The sequence below is a fragment of the Xyrauchen texanus genome, chromosome 17 (genome assembly GCF_025860055.1).
Source record: "Xyrauchen texanus isolate HMW12.3.18 chromosome 17, RBS_HiC_50CHRs, whole genome shotgun sequence".
Classification (NCBI taxonomy): Eukaryota; Metazoa; Chordata; class Actinopteri; order Cypriniformes; family Catostomidae; genus Xyrauchen; species Xyrauchen texanus.
In genome coordinates, this window is record NC_068292.1 from 29,993,284 (window position 1) to 30,013,850 (window position 20,567).

Here is a 20,567-nt window from a genome sequence, read left to right on the forward strand (position 1 = left end):
CACTGTGCAAAAGATCTCTTTAATCCTGATCATGTGCTGTAACAAACGACAATCCGTTACAACGCTGTTGAAAGTGAACCCCTCACCCAGTTACACCTGCAGCGGTAAATCAGTGCAGAGCACCTCTGCAGCCAGTCCTCTCGCGCAAGGTCGGTAGATGGAGCGCTTTACAGCCATGACAACGCACGCGCACTTGTGCAGGTTTTGTTACTATGGTTACAACACAATGGGAGCCTGGTGAGAGGTCTGCTCGAAAGGGTTGGAAAAAAATGCAAGAAAGACAGACTGAGCGAGATAGATAGTGTTTGTCTTACAGAGACAGAGACAGAGAGAGAGACCGCTTGACTGTTCAGTCCATTACAGTCTCTCTAAAGTAAACAGAATTAGGGGCCGCTCAAACAAACACGTTATTGCACTAAAATATCTAGTCGCGTGTTTAAAAGTTTAAGTTCTTTTAACTTAACACGGCGTCTTAAGCACGGGGAATCGGTCAAAGTCGTACGTTCAACACGTGTTTACACTGAAAAAACAAAGGGAAAACAGCGCAGACTGACGCAAAATCGTGTTTGCTGTGAACGCCTCTTGAGGAATCTCTTTCAGAATGGTAAAATGTAGGTATGGGAAACTAAAATGTGCCCCGTGAAACAAATAGGCGCTCAGGTTAACACTTGCCTATTTCCTTTAACATTACAAGAATATTGGTATCCCTACCTCATTAACATACTACAATTAAGGCTAATTACTGCCATTTACAAATCAAGCGGTTCTATGTTAATTGTTAATTAAGTGTCTGTAATCGACAATTAAATAAATGGCAATTTACATAATTAAGACATACCCAGCCATATCTCTACAGTTTCAAATCGCATTTTTCCTATTTCTTCATCTTTTCCCCTAAAGAATAAGCAAAATCACGCCCCGCCTTTTCACCCTCGACTTGCACGAGTGCTCGCGCGTCCCTCACTCACCCCTCCGTGAAGATTTGCGCCCGTACATACGGTAAAAAAAAGAGTGCAAGTCGTCTTGACAGAGGAGAGGGAAAGGGGCAGAAAAGAAAAGGGGGTGGGGAAGAATCAAACGTACGCATCAATTTGTACAGTCTTCCGCTGCACCCCGTTTTCTGCTGCGCCGAATTCAGGGGGAGCGGCTGGAAAAAGCAAAAAAAAAAAAAAAAACGCTGCGTTATTTGCGAAGCCGCAACAATGTAAATCTTTTCGCGCATCGTGTCGCCTGAGTGTTTCAACTCGCGTAGGTCAATGTACAGTACAAACAGCAGAAGGAGAGAGAAAGAAAGGGAGATACGCATCGCTGGATTGTAGGTAAGGGAATAGGAGAAAATGGATGCTTCAGTTTTTACTCTTTCTTCTTGGCCATGGTCTGTACACCTTCTTCGCACTCTCCGTCTTTATGCTTTAATGTGCTTAGATTGGGTTGAAATCGTTTATTAAATCGGGTCGCATAACCAAGCATGTTTTGAGTGCACGCATTCCACGGAGTTGCGCGATCCGGCGAGCTCGACAAGAATGCCATTCGCCATTCTGATTCCAAATCTTCTTCATACGTGAAGAAAACATAGAAAGGGGGGTCAACACCGGGGTAGCCTACATGCGACCCTCTCTCTCCTCGTCTTGTCAGGCTAGAATTTGCCGTCGCTTTTTATTAGAACAACTGTAATCCAGACGTCGTCTAGTACAGTAGAGCACAGCCTCTCTGCATGCCTATCAATAACAAGCAGCAGAAGAATGGAAGAAAGGAACGTTGCAGTGCGTGGCCGAGACTGTCGGAGGAGAGGCACAGAGATGCACGTTCTGGTGCCTGACTCTCCACCTTTTGCCATTGTGCATATATTGCGTGCTAAAGAATTCCAAATCAAAGCCAATTGTAGCTCAGTGTGTGCGTATGTGTCTGAGTGTATGCATGAGTACTGCTGATTGCTTACATGCAGTGGGAATAGTGGAAGGCTCTTGGTATGCATGGAACCCGGCCAAGATCTTGGTAATGGACTCCTGATGAATAAGGTTCACCTCTAGACAGACTGCTGGCAGCATTTTTTGTCTGTCATTTGGATATATTACCTTGTGTACACTGTATGGAGCACAAATATGCTGATATTACATTTATGGGATATGCATAAGGTGGACTAACATTAGCCTAATTTCTATTTTACAGATGAATATTTTTATAATTGTGGTCATGATAGAGTAGCCCGTGTATTAAACTGTGCTGTGGTTTTTCTTCTGTGTTCAGTGGTTTGGGTGTAAATGTACAATTAGGCCTAGTAGCTTTGAAAGTGGCGCTAAATACACTCACTCATTTAACCCAGTTTGTTAGTGTGCTATATATAGCCTCATTCACAATAAATGAAGTGTGTGTGTGTGTGTGTGTGCGTGTGTGTGTGTGTGAGAGAGAGAGAGAGAGAGAGAGAGACTCTGCAGGCTTAAAATTGTGAAATTCAGGAGTGACTTGAGTTAACCTCTTAACCACACTTCATGGATGGCAAAGCATCTCTCTTCTGTCTCTCTCTCTCTCTCTCTGTCTCTAATTATTTGTCTTCTGTCTCTTTCTCTCCAGCCGTATGTGTGCGAGTGATAAAAGGCCAAAATGGGCCTAGATACTTGGAAAACTTGAATTCATTATAATTTCAGCTTGTAATGAGGTTAATTAGCATTACTACTGAATGTTAGTGTTTTATTGCATTGTGACTGAACATTGCTATGAGATTGTGTTTGAATTGGTCCAATATTGTCAGTGACTAGTAGTGAAAGCATTATTTGAGAAAAATAGGCCTGTCCTCAAAATGAAAAATGCATTGATGCATTGCTGTGTGGGAATAAAAAAGAGAAACAAGAGAAGGAAATCCTAAAATGGAAGGAGATCAAAAAAGAGGGGAAAAAGGATTCAATGCATTTGCTTTAAAGGAACTAAAGTAAAAAGGAAAACCTCTCTGACAGTAGTAAGAATTTCTGAACTGCACAAAAGAAAATTTTGATTACGTACAAGAGGTGTTTGAATTAGTAATACGTTGAAAATGCTTAACACCTGAAACATGTGAAAGATTCTTTAGTATGTTTGTGAATACATACAGAATGAGTGTTTTTATATTCTGAAGCATGTATTTACAGTATGTGCATGTTGCATTTCAAGGTTTATGTGCATATTGATGTTTTGGGGAAGCCAGTACGTCACTCCCTATGTTGGCTGCAGTGGACGATTTCTGCAGAGCTCCATTCAACATTGATGAAATGCTCTAAAGCTCTGCTTCAGAGTACAACAAACCCTCTGAAGTACCATGCAGTCCACAAAAATATATTTCGTACTGTATAACAACACTGTTGCCCACTGCAAACAGTGTAATGTAATAGCATCAAAATAGTAAACAGCATCATTTTATTATTAACTATATAATTTAATGATAGACCATTTCACCACAGATAATTATATAATTGAAATCATTGATCATGATAAAATCATAGATATATCAAAGACAATTTTATCAAAGATTCTCATCCCATACTTCAGATGGACACACCAATTTACTCAAACATGGACTAATACTTTAGACCTAGAAATGTTCATTTATTATATTATTCTATGTTATGAGTTTTATTATATTATCGTAAAGTTTATTTGAACTTTATTGGTATTCCCTCTATTCCCACAGGATTCAAAGATTCAGTGGTATGATAGTAAGCCTGTAGGCCAACCATACTGATTGTGGTCACGCTCCAGCTTTCTGTAATGGCGGATTGGAAGGAATTGGCCACATAGAGAGCTTGTCATGAAGACCAGAACTCACAAAGAATCGGTGAGAATGTTACTGCATATTAAGATCAGGCTCAAAGGTGGACCAAATGCAGATTTTCTTTACTACTTGCGCCTATGCCATTTGAACAAGTCTGAAAAAGTTTTGTGACATTTGAACAAGTTGATACTTAATCTGAACCATGTTTAAGGACACTAACATCAAACAATATAAAGTAAGTGATTCTGAATATAAATTTTCGTTCAATGTGTAAAATTCCTCTTCTGTAAAATAGTATTTTTCTCCATTTTGAGCAAAGGATGCTGACAGTTTCTGACAATAATTGTATTGCCTTTTCTGTTTTTAATCTTGCGCTGTCATTTTGTCTTTCTGTTACTCTTTCTGTTTGCTTTTGCCCTCCCTCGGTTATGCTGGGCATGGCCAAAGATGCCCGCCCGCAGTGGACGCAGGAGGGGGGGCAGCGAGGAAAGGAGGGGTAGACGTCCTCACCTCAGCCCCTCTCGAGCAGAGCGCAATGAAAAGCAAACAGTAAGATTTTCATGTCCACTATTCCACCATCTGTCTTTATTTCTCTTTTTGTACTACTTTTTATGATCTTGGTCATTCTCTTCTTATCTCCTCCATTTGTTCTTTTTATTCATTCATGGTGCCTAATTTAAGTTTAGATTATTTTATTCTTAATGTTCATCAGGCTTAATAGTCTTTTTTTGTCATACCTTAAATATAAATTCCACACAGTTGTGCATATATATTGTGTCTTAAAAGGATGGTTCACCCAAAATCATAATTGACTCATTATTATGTTGTTACAAACATACAGTATACAACTCTTTCTTCCAAGAAACACAAAAGAAAATGCCAGGCAGAAAGACCCCCCCCCCCCATTCACTTTTATTGTATGGACATATGATTCAATGAATGTGAATGATGACTGAAGTTGTCAGTATCTATCATTGTGCCTCACATCTCCTTTAGTGTCCAAAAGAAGAAAGTCATATGCATTTAAAACAACATCAAAGCGAATAAGTTATTAAAGAATTTTCTTTTTTAGGTGAGCTATTCTATTAAGGGATTTATTTTAATTTGTTAATTTGTGCTTGTGGGCTTAGCGGCCATTCACACAGAATGTGTTTTTGCATCCATGCTGTTATTACATTTTTTCTCAGTGCACTAGATGGTAGCTAATAGTAATTGCTACAAATTTAGTTGTTTTCTTCAGCATCTTAAACAGGAGCACCACATTATTTTAAATGCTGTGTCAAGTTAAGCTTCAACAGTTTAAAACACACTTAGAGACACCTACGTTCTAGTCACTGCATTTTTTTTCTAAGCCCCTTTTGAACATTTTTGTTCCTTTTTGATTCTAAATATAAACATACAAATATCTCATATTATGCAAAAATTTTTTACTATTAAGCAAAGAGCTGCTGGAGAGGAATTGGATGTTGGGCGTTTTAGTCGTCGATCTCAAGGCCATGATTCATCAGAAAGTGAAGGGGAAGAACTTGTGCCTCCTCCCAAAAGACAGAAAGTCCAGGTACTGATAAATTGTTGTAAACATCTTTATAAATACATGCTAAAATTAAATTTGATAAATACACATATTACCTCTATGTGTACATGTTTGGTTTTGCCAGCAGGACACCTCCTCCAATTCCCCAGCTCCACCACTTTCAACTAACACTCCAACATCAGCCCCACCCCCAATGTCAAGCAACAGTCAATCAAGGGAGAGTGACAATGAGGATGGCCAATCACAGGGCAGCAGGAGTTCAGTTGGAGGCAGCCTAGCCAATAGTAGTTGCAGCATAAGCAGTGGTAGGGACATTGACCAGGACAATCGATCCTCCTCTCCAAGTCTCTCTGCTTCCCCATTGGCTAGTTTGGATTCTGAATCTGACTCTCCAGATTCCCCAAAGCAGGGTGACAAAAACAAAGATGAGGGGGCATCAAAATATGTACCAGAGGAGCGGAGTGGCTTAGGAAGGGGCGAGGAGGGTAGTGCTATCGATCAGAGGGACAATGAGGGTGGAATGGAGGCAGATTTGAAGTCCTCATCATCTGTTTTTCCATCTCATCATAAAGTGGTGGACACTGCAGGTGATACAAGTAGCACCAGGAAGTCATACTTCCCCCTAGATTCCAAACTTGTGAACAAAATGGAATACACAGGGCAAGGTGGCACTGAGACACTACAAACCTGCAATCGCATCACTTCTAAAGCAGGCACTCAGTGTGGGAAGCCTGGAGTGGGAGGTTTTGAGTATTCCCATGGGAATTCAAATGCTAGTCATGCACCAACACTCCCACCTCCACCTGCTCTGAAACCCTTAGAGGTGGGGCAGAATGCTCCAGGTGGAGAAAGTAAAACAGACAAACCAGACAAAGGTGATAAGTCTGCTCCACCCACCTTGCTTCCACAAACTAGCCCTGTTTCCAAGCAACCTCCACCTCCCAACACTCATCATTACACTCCCACAAGCTGGTCAGGGGGACCTCCCTCTAGTTGTCCTGGCAACTGGGGATATGTACGTTACCCAAGTAACCACCACACACATCCAGGCCAGCAGCCCCCAGTGCAGCAACAACTGCCCTCAGTCTACAATTCTCCTTCCTCTACACGGCACACCTCTCACCCACCTTACCTGCCTCACCCTCATCCCCACCCACACAAAGAGTACCTGCCCAGGTATGGTACTCCAGCTGAGCGGGAACGGGGTGGGAGGGAGTTTGGCAACAGAGACTTCGCTACTAGTAGTAGCAGTGCAAACAGCAGCAGTGTTAACACTTCTGGTAGTGGAGGTCCCAATTCTAATGTGGGTCGGGATTTTGGAAACCCACTACCAGGACAGAGCAGAGAATATGTTGGCATTGGCTCACATGTATCAAACCGAGAGGGGCCTTCAGGACCACCAAGTGGTCGTGAATATGGACCAGGATTCAGAGATCGTGAGCGGGGATCAAGTAGAGAGTTTACATTGCAAAACCAGCAACTTCAAGCTCAGGGCAGAGAATTTGGATCTCAAAGCACAGGAGAATGTCATCCAAGAGACAAGGACGGCAGATGGGGAGAGTTGGCAGGCCAGGTTAGAGAGGTAGGGAGTAACAGTTATCCCGGTAATGCCAACCAAGCACCTGTTGGTGGCCCATCATCTGGGTTATCTTCAACAAAACTGTTGAACCATGACCCAACCAGTTCACCACAAAACGGCTCTAGCCATCCCCCTTTTTCCTCTGCCATTTCAAACCCCACTAGTAGAGACTTTCCCCCTCCTACGGATGCAAATGTGCAGCAGACATCGCAAGGAGAGACCCCACTAAAACCTTGCAATACTGCAGATCTTCCTCCCCCACCACAGTTTTTGAGAGAATACCCCCCTCCAGGAGCTAAGGACTACCCACCACCTGGAGCGACCTCTTCCTCTGGTCCACATTCTGGTGTGCCCAGGGAGTACCCGAGCCCACCTGGATTGGTCCCCAACATACCTCGGGAATATCCTGGAGGACCTTCACATCCACATCATTCTCAATATCCTGGGCAGACAGCCTTGGCTATGCAGCATAGAGACCGAGAGAGGGACAAGGAAAATCCTGCATCATCTCTTCATTCAAATCGCAATCAACAACCATCCCTTTCTCCTTCATCAGGTGGCTCTGCACATGGACATCCCACTTCTACTACTTACCCACCTCCTCCTCCCACTACTAGTTCACATGGTCAGCCACCACCCATCACAACCCTTCCAGGCAGTCATTCTCGACAAGGCCCATATCCTTCATCCAGTCAGACTCCAACTCCACTCTCTCCTCTTCCGAGCCCCTCAAACAATCAAGTGGGAGGGTTTACTTCTTTTCCATCAACCTCTGTTCCCCCGATGCCACTTCCTGCATCAGGTGTGCCAACCTCTTGTCCATCAGGTTGCAGACCTACTCCTTACCATGGCACTTTAAGCAGTCATTCCCCTTTCAGTAGCTCTTACCATGGCAACGGTAACCATGGAAATGCTATGGCAAGTAGTAATGCCATTGACATTGGTCCCAACAATAGCAATAGCACTAACACTGAATCACAAGTGCAATCCCCTCAAAACTATAAAATACAACCACATTTTGGTAATCCAGGCCACAATAACACTGGTCCAGGTCCCAGCACATCTGCTGGAGGAGATGGCCACTCTGATTCATACTCTGGCCCTGTGCCACCACCAGTCATAAAGGAGGAGCCAATAGAGGAGAGGGAGGAGTCAGAGAGCCCACCTCCAGTCCTCCAAAGCCCCTCCCCAGAACCAAAACCTGTTGACATTCCAATCCATGCCAGCCAATCAGCTCGGTAAGATCGGATTTTTCACTGCAATAAAATCTAATAATAAACATTAGAATTGAGAAAACAAACCATACAGAACTACATTGACAGTAATATCAAATGTGCAATTTGTGTTTTGCACAGCTCTACACCATTTTGGGTTTAATTAAAAGTGTCAAGTGATTCCAAATAACAGTGTTATATAATAGTTCACCCACTAATTCTGTCATCAGGTCTAAAACATTTAATTATCCAGGATCTCTTTAAAAATTACTTTAAAAATATATACCTAGTGGAAGAGTCAACTGGAAAAATCATGGAAATGCATTGGTCAAAAAAGTGTGGAAACCCTGTATTTATTACATATCTTAAACGACAACAAATTAATGAATGAAAATCGATTGATCAATAACAATTATAAACTCTCAGTGTTGAACCGGTTGAATCTCAAAAAATACAACTTCAATCAAAGCTTTATTTATACAGTTTAATTTTGACCGACCAACCGTTCTATTGCAAACATAAAAACATAAATGCTCCATTGCAGAACAATTCCTAACTGTAGTCAGAAACATGAAAACATGAAACATGCACTCAAGTATGTGCATGTAGCCCACCGTTTTAAAATAATTGAAATAAATACACTTAAGAAATGCAAGTGTGGGTATTTTCCTCTTTATAAATGTTCTGTTCAGTGTATTTTTTTGTACCTGCATGCAAGAACTGACTTGATTGCCAGTGTGGATTTCAAAGGGAGACCGATGGATCAACAATTCTTGTTTTCATGTTGTACTTAAACACACTATCACAGTTTATGCAGTAAACATAATGTTCATCTGCAGAGAAACACTCCATAATTACATTGACCCCCCACTTCTTCTCTACAAGCTGTGTTTTATATTTTGTATTGCTGACAGGATGTGATGTGCAGAGTGCAAGCAGCAGTGCGCTCTCTAGGAGTGGATGGTTGTTTTTCTTTGCTCTATCTACTTGCATGATTGCTGAACGCATTTGGGCTAAAATGTATTATTCGCCAAACGATAAGGTTGATCGATCAAATGAATAATGATGAATAATTGATCATAAATTATAAGTATAGTTACTTTTTGTATTGGAATATTATATATATATATATATATATATAAGTAAACATAAGAGTTAATCACTGCAGCACAGCATCAAATTACTGACAATCGGGCCAACCAATAATCAATTGTCAGGGACACACAATCGATTAAGTGATCACATGATGTCCTACTTCAGGCTTGCTCACAATTTTATGTCATAAGATCTACTTTTACAATATGATATTACAGTAAGATCCCCCATGCACAATTTAAATATACATTGTGTCGTCACAATACCAACATTTCAGTAGTTGGAACCAATACCAGTGAATCTGGATGATTCTCGATGCAAAAACTAATATTAACTAATTTGTTAATTGAGTAAACATTGTTTCAAGTTCTCAATTAATTATTCAAGACAAGGAAACAGTCATTAATAAAACAAGAACAAAGAAACAAGAAAACAGTGCTTAATTTCTAACAGTAGTATCAAGAATTCAAGTAAACATTCTTACGTTCTCGTGGATTACAGGTCTTCACTGTATGATTACATACATATTTTAAAGCTACTAAAGTTATCAAATCACTTTATTGTCACACTACCATGTACACAAGTGCAACAGTAGGTGAAAGTCTTATGTGCAGTTCCGAGCAACACATCCAGCCTAAAGCAATGGCTGGTTTTCTTGTTATTGTTGTTAATATTAATTACATGGACAGTTGCAGATCAGGCTGCATTTACACTGCAAGTCCTAATGCACAGATCTGATATTTTGATACACATCCACTTTTTGTTTACACTTAAAACATAACTGACTGTTTGTATCAATACCTTGCCAAGACATTTTGAAATGTATTTGGCCGTATCCACATTGATGGAAGGGGAAGAGTAATTTATATTCATGTAGGGGCATAGATTCCGGGGAGGGAGGATGGGGGAGAGGTAACCCTCCCAATAATAAAAACAAGCAATTAATATTATTAAAGGAAACATATAAATGCATTATGCATTTCAAGCCAAATCTACACCCTTGAAGCGATACCTGATTGGATGATTCAGTCATATTTATCAGAAAAGCGCTACTTGTTTGGTTGAAGAAACAATAGCCCGAATCTTTAATCATAGCCATAACTAATCAGTAGAGCTTTCCTTATAAATATGAATGAGTGTTCTATGATCCAACGTTGCAGAAATCCACCCGTGTGGGAGCTGATTTTTAAGAATTTCGTTATTTGAGTAGTTTCTCTCTCGACTCCCTTTACCGTTTGACCTGTTAATGAGATCGACATAATGTAACGAGCACACCTGTCCAACCTGATATAAACATTCAATTGCAGCTTAGCTGTGTGTGCATGTGTTGTTTATACTAGCAAAAAACAAGCAAAAAAACAAAAACAAAACAGTGGAATATGAATGGGTACTCTGGTTGTAGAAGGAAAGAGAGCAGAGAGAAAATCTGAGGAAATAATTGATTATTCCTATGCCATTTATTTGATGTGATTGTATTGTATATGGTTGTGTTGTATTGATATGTATTGCAATTCTTTGGATTCAGGTTCCACAGGGTTCTTGACCGGGGCAATGGGAACTCTTGTGCACGTAGTGACGTTCTCTTTGTTCCGCTTGATGGTTCTAAGCTTTGGAAGAAGAGGAATGAGGCCATAGAACGGGCTCGTAGAGAAGTAGAGCAACGAGCAAGAGACCTGCGAGAGAAAGAGAGGGAACGGGAGAGAGAAAAGGAAAGAGAAAGAGACTTGGATAGACATATGCTGGTAAGAGAAAATACAGAGAAGGAATTAAAACTTGTGAAAAACCTGGAAATATCTGGGAATTTTTAAATTGTGATATCCAGGCCTGGAAAAGTCATGGAAATTATTATTGTGAATATAAATGTTTATGGGTAGTTGACACATAACCTGTCCACAAGCTTTTCTCAACCCCATTGTCAACTACCATTGTGCAATTTAAAAAAAAAAAATGTATTCAACTGCAAAGTTTGCTGGGTGAGCGCTATCTTGATCAAATTAGATATAAAAATCCTTATCCAGTAATCATAAAAAATTTGAAAAGTCATGGAAATTATTTGGTAAAAAGTGTGGGAACCCTGAATTAAGGATGGATGGAGTGCAGTCAAGTGTAAAAAAAAATTATGTGTCGCATTCTTTGTAAACCTTTTGCTTTCTTGCTCTCTTTTTAGCAGAAGGACAGTTGTTCCAGTACAGGCTTAGGAGCTACAGGCACACGCCAGGGCTCTTCACTATTCTTTCCCTCTTCATCCTCCATCCTTCTAGACCCTTCGTCATCTTCCTCATCCTCAGTAATTCCCTCTCACCCCACAGCCCATCCACAGCACCACCACTCTCACCATGCTGCCCACACCCTTCATCCCTCTCATCCTATGCATCCGTCTCTCTCTCACTCCATTCCTCACACTCTTCTCCTCCCATCTATGGCAGGGGGCTCTGCAGTTGTTGGGGGCCCTCAGGGTGTTCTTGGCATTGGGCTTGGGGGTCCATATTTGGGCCCTGATACCCCAGCCCTGAGAACCCTGAGTGAGTATGCCCGTCCTCATGCCATGTCTCCGCTGGGAGCTGCCGGACGCATGCAGGCACACCACCCTCATTTCCACCACCACCCTCACCCACATGCACACGCTCATCCCCATGTGCATCCTTCGTTTTTCCTGTCCCAATTCCAAAACCCGGCCCTCGCACACCCGCACCACCTTCCGGCTGATGCTGCCACAGCTGCTGCCATTCTGGGCTTTTTGTATGGAGGTGGGCTGGAGGGAGGCCCCGTCCATCCAGGGCTTGGTCCTGGGCATGGTGGGTTAACAGGGGCGGGGCTTGGAGGTGTGGGGTTCCCTCACGCTGTAGCAGCTCACAGAGAGCGTGTGAAGCCAGGATTTGAGTTTAAGAGTGAGGAGCGTGTCTACACAGCTGGAGCCTTGGCCGACCCGGCTCTAGCTTTGTCACACACACACTCACACGCACACTCACACTCCTTGCTGCTGGGGAGCGGAGCCGGAGGCGGGGCACCCAGTAGTGAGGTTGCCCTTTACGGTACAACTCCGCCTCCTGCTCCACCCCCTCAAACTCTTGCCACAGCGGCTAGGAATCCAAACCCCTTTCCTCAGCCTTTGTCAGGCCCACCCACCTCCTCTATTATCCCGGCCACACTCCCCACCCACCAGACTCCTGTGGCAGCCTCAGTGACGCCAGTGACCCCTGCCCCTCCCCCTCAACCTCCTCCTCTACCTCCTCCAACACCATCATCTCTTCTTCACCCCTCCCCACACTCAACCTTTCCAAATTCACACCCTTCCTGTCCACCCCCAACTACCCCAACTCAAGCCCCACCCTCTGATGGATATACCACCCCCATCCGTACTCCTCCAAGCACAGAGTGTGCGAGGAGCGTGGAGAGGGAGAGAGTGATGCCTGCCGCAGAAAGGGAACGAGAGAGGGAAAGGGAAAGGACAGGGACAGGTGGAGGAGCAGGAGGAGGCACAGCAGCTGCAGGAGGTACAGGAGGAGGAGATTCTCTTGGTCGACTACAGATGCTGAATGTTACTCCTCATCATCACCAGCATTCACATATTCACTCTCACCTTCATCTGCACCAGCAAGACACAGGTATCCACCATACACACACACACACACACACACACACACACACAGCACTTTAAACAACATTCTACATAACAACATATACATGTAGACATATTTGAAAAAAATATATTAATTCTGTCACTATTAGGGATGAATCAGAGAGTCAAATAGTCTTATAGTCGATTTTTCCCTATTTTTTTAGCGTTAATATTTTTAGCTGCAGGGGATACATTTTGAAATATATAATTTCTCTTATAGTTTTTCAGTAACTGTGAGGCTGTCAGTATGGTAAACACACTAAACATTTTACCTACAGTGCTACCGGGAAACTGTGCTACTCTTATTAAATTTCCCACTTTTGTTTTGTTGCGTATTTGGGTGGCAGCCGCGGGAGGGGTACACCCCCTGATGGATCCGCTGGCATCAGGGTCTCCCCTGGCCCGTCTGCCATACCCAGGGGCTGCTCTTGGGCCTCCCATCCTGGCACACTCCCTCACTGACAGTGAGGTTCTCCGACAGCAGATCTTTGGTAAGGCTGTAATAAATGCTTTGTATTACAATATACAGTATTTATTGTTCTTTGTTAATCAATTTCTCAAAATGTTTTTTGCATGTTATGTACAGGTGGTCCTTTCCGTGAGATGCCCCAGTCCTCGTCTTTGGGTGGGTCCATGTCTGCAGCACACCAGCTCCAGGCGATGCAGCAAGCTCAGAGCGCTGAGATTCAGTTCCAGAGACTGGCCCTGGAACAGCAGTGGATCCACCACCACCATCATCACTCCCTCGCACAGGACGAGTACTATAAGTGAGCTAACACACACCCAGACATACACAGAGTGGGGCCCAAAGGTCTGAGACCATATTTTTTGCATTTTTCTCATGTAAAACAATTGTTTGTTTACAATTTATATTGTAAGTCTAACCACATGAGTGAAAAGTTTTGAAAAATTAAAAGCATAGTTAAACCAAAAATGTAAATTCTGACATACAGTTGAAGTCAGAAGTTTACATACACCTTAGCCAAATACATTTAATCTAAATGTTTCACAATTCCTGACATTTAATCATAGAAAACATTCCCTGTCTTATGTCAGTTAGGATCACTACTTTATTTTAATAATGTGAAATGTCAGAATAATAGTAGAGATTGTGATTTATTTCAGCTTTTATTTCTTTCATCACATTCCCAGTGGGTCAGAAGATTACATACACTTTGTTAGTATTTGGTAGCATAGCCTTTAAATTGTTTAACTTGGGTCAAAGGTTTGGGTAGCATTCCACAACTTCTCCCAATAAGTTGCTGGAATTTTGTCCCATTCCTCAAGACAGAACTGGTGTAACGGTGTCAGGTTTGTAGGCCTCCTTGCTCGCACACGCTTTTCAGTTCAGGTCACATCAGATTGAGATCAGGGCTTGTGGAATAGCTTGATTTTGTTTTCTTTAAGCGATTTTGCCACAACTTTGGAGGTATGCTTAGGTTCATTGTCTGTTTGGAAGACCCATTTGTGACAGCTTTAACTTCATGGCTGATGTCTTGAGATGTTGCTTCAATATATCCACATAATTTTCATTCCTCATGATGCCATCTATTATGTGAAGTACACCAGTCCCTCCAAGAGAAAAGCCCCCCCACAACATTATGCTGACACCCCCCCTGCTTCAAGGTTGGGATGGTGTTCTTTGGCTTGCAAGCTTCACCCTTTTTTCCTCCAAACATAACAATGGTCATTATGGCCAAATAGTTCCGTTTGTTTCATCAGACCAGAGAAAATTTATTTGACTGTAGTCTGGCTTATTTATCACCGTTTAGGATCATTGGCATCTTCCTTGCTGAGCAGCCTTTCAGGTTATGTCGATATAGGACTTGTTTTACTGTGGATGTAGATACTTGTCTATCGGTTTCCTCCAGCATCTTTACAAGGTCCTTTGCTGTTATTCTAGGATTGATTTGCACTTTTCGCACCAAACTACATTCATCTCTAGGAGACAGAATGCATCTCCTTCCTGAGCGGTTTGATGGCTGCTTGGTCCCATAGTGTTTATACTTGTGTACTATAATTTGTACAGATGAAAGTGGTACCTTCAGGCATTTGGAAATTGCTCCCAAGGATGAACCAGAATTGTGGAGGTCCACAATTTTTTTTCTAAGGTCTTGGCAGATTTCTTTAGATTTTCCCATGATGTCAAGCAAAGAGGCTCTGAGTTTGAAGGTAGGCCTTAAAATACATCCACAGGTACACCTCCAGTTCAGCACACCTCCTATCAGAAGCTAATTGGCATATTGTCTAAAGGCTTGAAATAATTTTCTGGAATTTTACAAGCTGCATAAAGGCAGTTAACTTGGTGTTTGTAAAAGTCTTTACTGAAATTGATATTATAGTCAGTTAAAAGTGAAACAATCTGTCTGTAAACAATTGTACGAAAAATAACTCATGTTATGCACAAGGAAGATCTCCTAAACAACTTGTCAAAACTATAGTTTGCTAAAATGAAATCTGTGTAGTGGTTAAAAAATTAGTTTTAATGACTTCAACTGAAGTGTATGTAATCTTAATTCAACTATAATTTACTCACCCTCATGGTGTTCCAAACCTGTTTGACTTTCCTTCCTCCATGGAACTCAACAGATGTTAGGAATAACATTTCCCTTAGTCACATTCACTGTAATTGCATCTTTTTTCCCTACGTTAATGGTAATTAAGGCTAAAATTACAAGTCAAACTGCAGACAGTGTGTGATTAAAACAATGGCAAAATGTGATGAATGGTAAAAATATATATAATGTTTATGAAAAAAATAATGTACAGTATAAAATAATATGATCACATGTATTGACCACCAGCAATATACAGTGCTGGGTAGGAACAGATTACATGTAATCTGTATTATGTAATCCAAAAACAAGTACTTGCAATTGGATTAAATTGCATTTCAGATTAGTTACTTTTTATAGATTACATAATTACATATTAACAAGGTAACATCAGTAAATTGTTTTTAATGTATTGATCATCTTAATCATTCTCTTTTTTTAATCTTTTACATTAAGTCTTCGAGTGTTTTCGGAAGAGATAGGGAGGGTTGTGTGTATTGCATTCAGAACTGATACTCGCTACTAGCCAGCCAGGTGAAGATGGAGCTGTCTATCTTAGCATTTAACCACTGGATCTATAGAGATCATTTCATTTTTAAGAATAAAATTACACCAAATGGTGTGCAGATTACACATTAAACTTAATTGGTGGCTTATACCGGAAGAGGTCCACATTCAGGGTTGTAATGGCAGTGCCCTAGTTATGCTGAAAAATAAGGTGGCTAAAACAATGTGCAGTGATATAAATACACGTGGAGTAATGTACATTAAAGGTGCAGTATGTAAGATTCAGAAACCCTTGATATTAATGTCACCTGTGGCGATTAAGTGAACTGCAGCCAGCTAACTGTTGCTCGTGATCATGCGCACACACTCCATAGGGACAGGAGTGCCGACCAAAACAAAGGGACTGAACGTGATTCTCTGGCATCATACTGACAGATGAGGCAGCATAATTAAAATGACACAGTTATTATTGTTTTACTAGAAACTTTGAAACTGCATATTATATTTGACTCTCCAGTGCTGGAACAGGGCTAAAACAAAGTGTGAATCTGTGATTAAAAAAAATGAGTTAATCACTTTTCTTTGCATGATACATTGACTGCATTTATACGATGCCTATGTCAGCATTAGCTAGCTAGCCAGCTTTATCAATAGCTGTTAGCTAAATTTGGTGGATGATAACAGTAGCTGTTTATAAAATAGACTGTACTTTAGAAACATGTTGACACAATTCAGTATTGATGTGATTTCATCACAACTGTCATTTTGATATATCGATGTGCTATTGTTTTATAATTATAGAATTTATATATTTTTTGTGTAACCAAGTTATGTTACACTAATGAATGTGTCTTTTTGCGTGATCTTGAACATTGTCTAGCATTCATTTAATGTATTACTGTAGTTTAACTTACTGAATAATTACAGATTAACATTGACATTAACCTGACATTTAGCATAAAGAGAAAATTGTTTAAATTAGTTATGAAGCAAGGTAGCGTGCAATTCATCAGCGTTATCAGGCAAGATCAAGCTAGCTAAAATTACACAGATCAATCCTTATTGCACTACATTTCACATGTTTGCAGTTATGTAAGCTTACCTGACCAATAAGAAGAATGCCAATTCTGGGTCGGTTTTGATCCCCAAAATGTGTAGATGTTCACTCTAGCAAATCTTTTCATTGAATTCAGTGTTTTTGTGCATGAGATGAATAAAAGCACCAGAATACACTCACTGTCTTCATGAACATTTATAAAGCATACACATTTCTTATAGCTTAAGCAGACTTTCGAAATCAGAAAAAGTATATTTTTTTTATTACAAAAGGTACATGAACTGCAATTCTTCAGTTAAACATTTTCAGTGGTGTGTATCAGCTGCACTTCATATGGCAGTGTTTGTAAGTTAATTAGTGCCACCACCATACTGGATTGAGGAGCTGCAGTGACTGTGGAAAAATGACAATAAGCTCTTATCTCATTAGTCAGTTGATTTTCATCACAGTCCGAAGAAAAAAAAGCACCTTCGCATTGTCAGTGGACGATTTGTCGGACCCAATGTGAATAGCACCATAGGAATGCATTGTTCCTATACAAAAGCTCGTTTGGAACAAACATTTGTCCTGAAAACACAGACTTGGTGTGAATAGGCCTTAAAGAGTTAGTTCACCCACTTTCTTTCCTTCACTTCACTGATTCACATTCTTCATGCATATAACCTCCTACTGGGCAGGGAGGAGAATTTATGATTAAAAAAAAAAAAGTTTTGGTTTCTTACCCACAACTATCATATTGTGTATCATATGAGCACATGGATTCACTCTGGAGTCATATGGATTACTTTTATGATGGCTTCATGCGGATTTTGGAGCTTCAACATTTTGGCACCAATTCACTTGCATTGTATGGACCTACAGAGCTGAAATATTCATATAAAATTCATAATTTGTGTTCTGCAGAAGAAAGAAAGTCATACACATCTGGAATTCCAAGAGGGTGAGTAAATCATGAGATAATTTTTTGGGTAAACTGTCCATTTATCATATTTTGTTTTCATGTACGAAATAAAGTCATACAGACTTAAAACAATATGAGGGTAAGAATTTTCTTACAGATTAACATTTGCAATGTGATTTTTGGACCCCACTCTATATAGACATGAATGTACAACATTAAGTTCACCATGCAATCTTTCAGTTATTTTATTTTTTACCTGTTACAATCTTTTCTTTCCATTGCAGCCACCTAAAGAAAGAGAGTGACAAAACGCTGTAAGTGAGAAACAGAGACGGAGAGGAAGAAAACATTAAGGGATAAAGTGCAAATACAAATACGGTCAAAACTCAGCACTGAATGAAAACAAAACTGCATAGAAAGTGTGGATCTGACACCAGAACACATAATTAAATCAGAATGAATCTAAACAGGTTCATCAAAAAATGTGTATATTCCAAAAAATGTCAAACATGTAACTCTGGCACAGCCTTGACACTGTAGCACTGAACAGATATTCCCAAACGTCCATGGGCGATTCCTTATGTTATTTCATACACCTTACAGAGAAGTTTTGGCCTTGGTTCTGTATATGTACACTACATTATGCCAGAAAGAATTGAAGTTCTGAAAAATTAAGTTCTCTTTTGTGTCCTTGCATGTAGCTAGATACAAAAAGCCCAGTGGGCTAAAACTCTTGTTTTGATTTATTTTTTGAAAACTCTACCACTCTGAAAGAGTGTTTATGAGAGGATGCATGAGATGAAAAGCTTACCTTCATAATCTGTTTCTTTATTGTGTTCATATGAAAATGATTAATGTTTGTTTGTTAATAATTATATGATTATATAAACATGATTTTTTATATATATATTTTTTTTTTATATTTTCCTGTTACCGCTGTTTATTTTTTTATGTTGAATTTACCTTGTGGGGGAAAAAATGCAAGATAAAAAATTATGAAAAAGAAAAATCTGGAAATAAAATAAAAAACATTTTCTATAAGTCTGTGCTTTATGTTTATTAGAGAGAGAGTGAGTGATTTGCTGGTTTACCCTCCATCTCTCTATGAGTGCCATTTATGTCTAACATTTATTGTTGAAATGACAAAGGAATACAGTAATTCACTGAAAAATTAAAATTGTCATCCTTTGCTCACCTTTAGTGTTCCAATCCAAACCCATATGACCAACTTTCTTTCAACTTTCAAAAAGTGATTTTGAGCAGAACGTTAGCCTCGACAGAATTCACTTTAATTGCATCTTTTTTGCCATACAGTTAAAGTGAATGGCGACTGAGAGTCATTCTGCCTTATAGACCGTTGGATAATTTACAGAAATTATTTTAAAAGCTGGTTATAGATGTGGCCATTTATTGTTTTTATTCCGGTAAGAATCAATAGTGTTGTATTTTTAACACTGTAGAGATGGGAAGCAGGTCATCTGTGAGACATTCTTGGAGTAGTGAAATAGTGTTCACATTCTACCATAGGTTAAATACTGTGATATACATTTATTAGCCCAGGATTTGTTCTGTCCTCTCTGTAAAGTGTCAATTGAGAAAGTGGGTCAGTTAGTTCTGTCACCTTGAATAAGTGTGTTAAATAGCCTTATATGGTCGGATCATCAACTGTCTCCATCTTAAGGGATAAAGAGCCTTTTGTTCTGTATGTGTTGGTTGTTAGTAAAAAATGTATGCTTGTTAGTAAAGGATTTAAAGAGAGCTCCCAAACCAACAATGACATAAGTTCAAATCTGCCAAAAAGCATCACATACACCACTATGCTAAGAAATACTGTATAAGGTAGACTATATATATATATATATATATATATATATATATATATATATATATATATTATAAAATAATATATGATAATCAAACCTATCCTATTTAAATAAGTAAATTCACACAGCAACAAGAATAGCCTGACCACGCTGAAGCTCACACTTACAGTATACAGTCTGCTAAACAATGTAGTAATATCTGTTTGATAATATCAATTGTTCTGATATGGGCCATGGCTGGGCCTATGTTTTGTACTACACCACTAGATGTCAGCACCATCTCATTGTTTGGAGCCAAAGCATTGTTGTTCTAAAAATATGAATAAGATATTCTGTGCTGTTTTATTTTTTTTAAAAGAACCCTCTGGAAATCCTGGACACCTTTTAAAAGAGCCTCATATATACTGCTTATGTCATCATAAAACTTCAAGAAATATTACAAGGGCCTCGAAGCCTTATGATGGGGTTACTGAAGGAACTGTTAATAATACAAAAAGTTATTTAAAAGTACTTGCAAGAACTAAGAGGAAGTTTGGATGCCTGGAAGATTTTCAGAGGGTTCTATTGGTGTGGCATTTGAGGAGCTAAAGTTCAGCTATTTGTGGTGCAAGCTGATATGGTTCTTGTTATCTGCTAGACTATTGGCTTGCTCACATGTGACATGTTAAGCCGTTCTGCTCGACTGATGTAAGCTGATTGGTCCTTTGACATGTAATTGGTTAGCCAATCAAATTGCATCGCTCTCTTTGTCTAAAATTAACCCTGTTCTAAATGGAATAAATCTGCCTTCAAAGGGCACTGCTGACGGTGGCTGCCATGTTGAAGGGCCCTTCAAAACGTGCTTTTCTGTAAGGTTCGACTGATGGACACTTCGCTGTCAAGCGGGAACCGGACCATATGTCATAAGTCTGCAGATTTGTTGTAAATTAATCCAGCTGCAC

General features: G+C 40.1%; 1 protein-coding gene across 3 annotated transcripts; it reads left to right on the forward strand.

Moving 5' to 3' along the window:
• Positions 1-983: 983 nt before the first annotated feature.
• LOC127657519 (atrophin-1-like) lies at positions 984-18,805 on the forward strand. Of its 3 annotated transcripts, none has more exons than XM_052146345.1 (10): positions 984-1,319; positions 3,662-3,805; positions 4,190-4,291; positions 5,181-5,300; positions 5,401-8,093; positions 10,690-10,906; positions 11,332-12,769; positions 13,131-13,274; positions 13,370-13,550; positions 18,088-18,805. In XM_052146345.1, exons 2-10 carry the CDS (start codon positions 3,779-3,781, stop codon positions 18,119-18,121), a joined length of 4,956 nt encoding a protein of 1,651 aa, XP_052002305.1. In that variant the 5' UTR covers positions 984-1,319; positions 3,662-3,778; the 3' UTR covers positions 18,122-18,805. The 3 variants fall into 3 exon arrangements, with proteins under 3 accessions (XP_052002305.1, XP_052002308.1, XP_052002307.1); XM_052146348.1 differs by having other exon boundaries at positions 11,335-12,769; XM_052146347.1 differs by having other exon boundaries at positions 5,404-8,093.
• Positions 18,806-20,567: the final 1,762 nt, after the last annotated feature.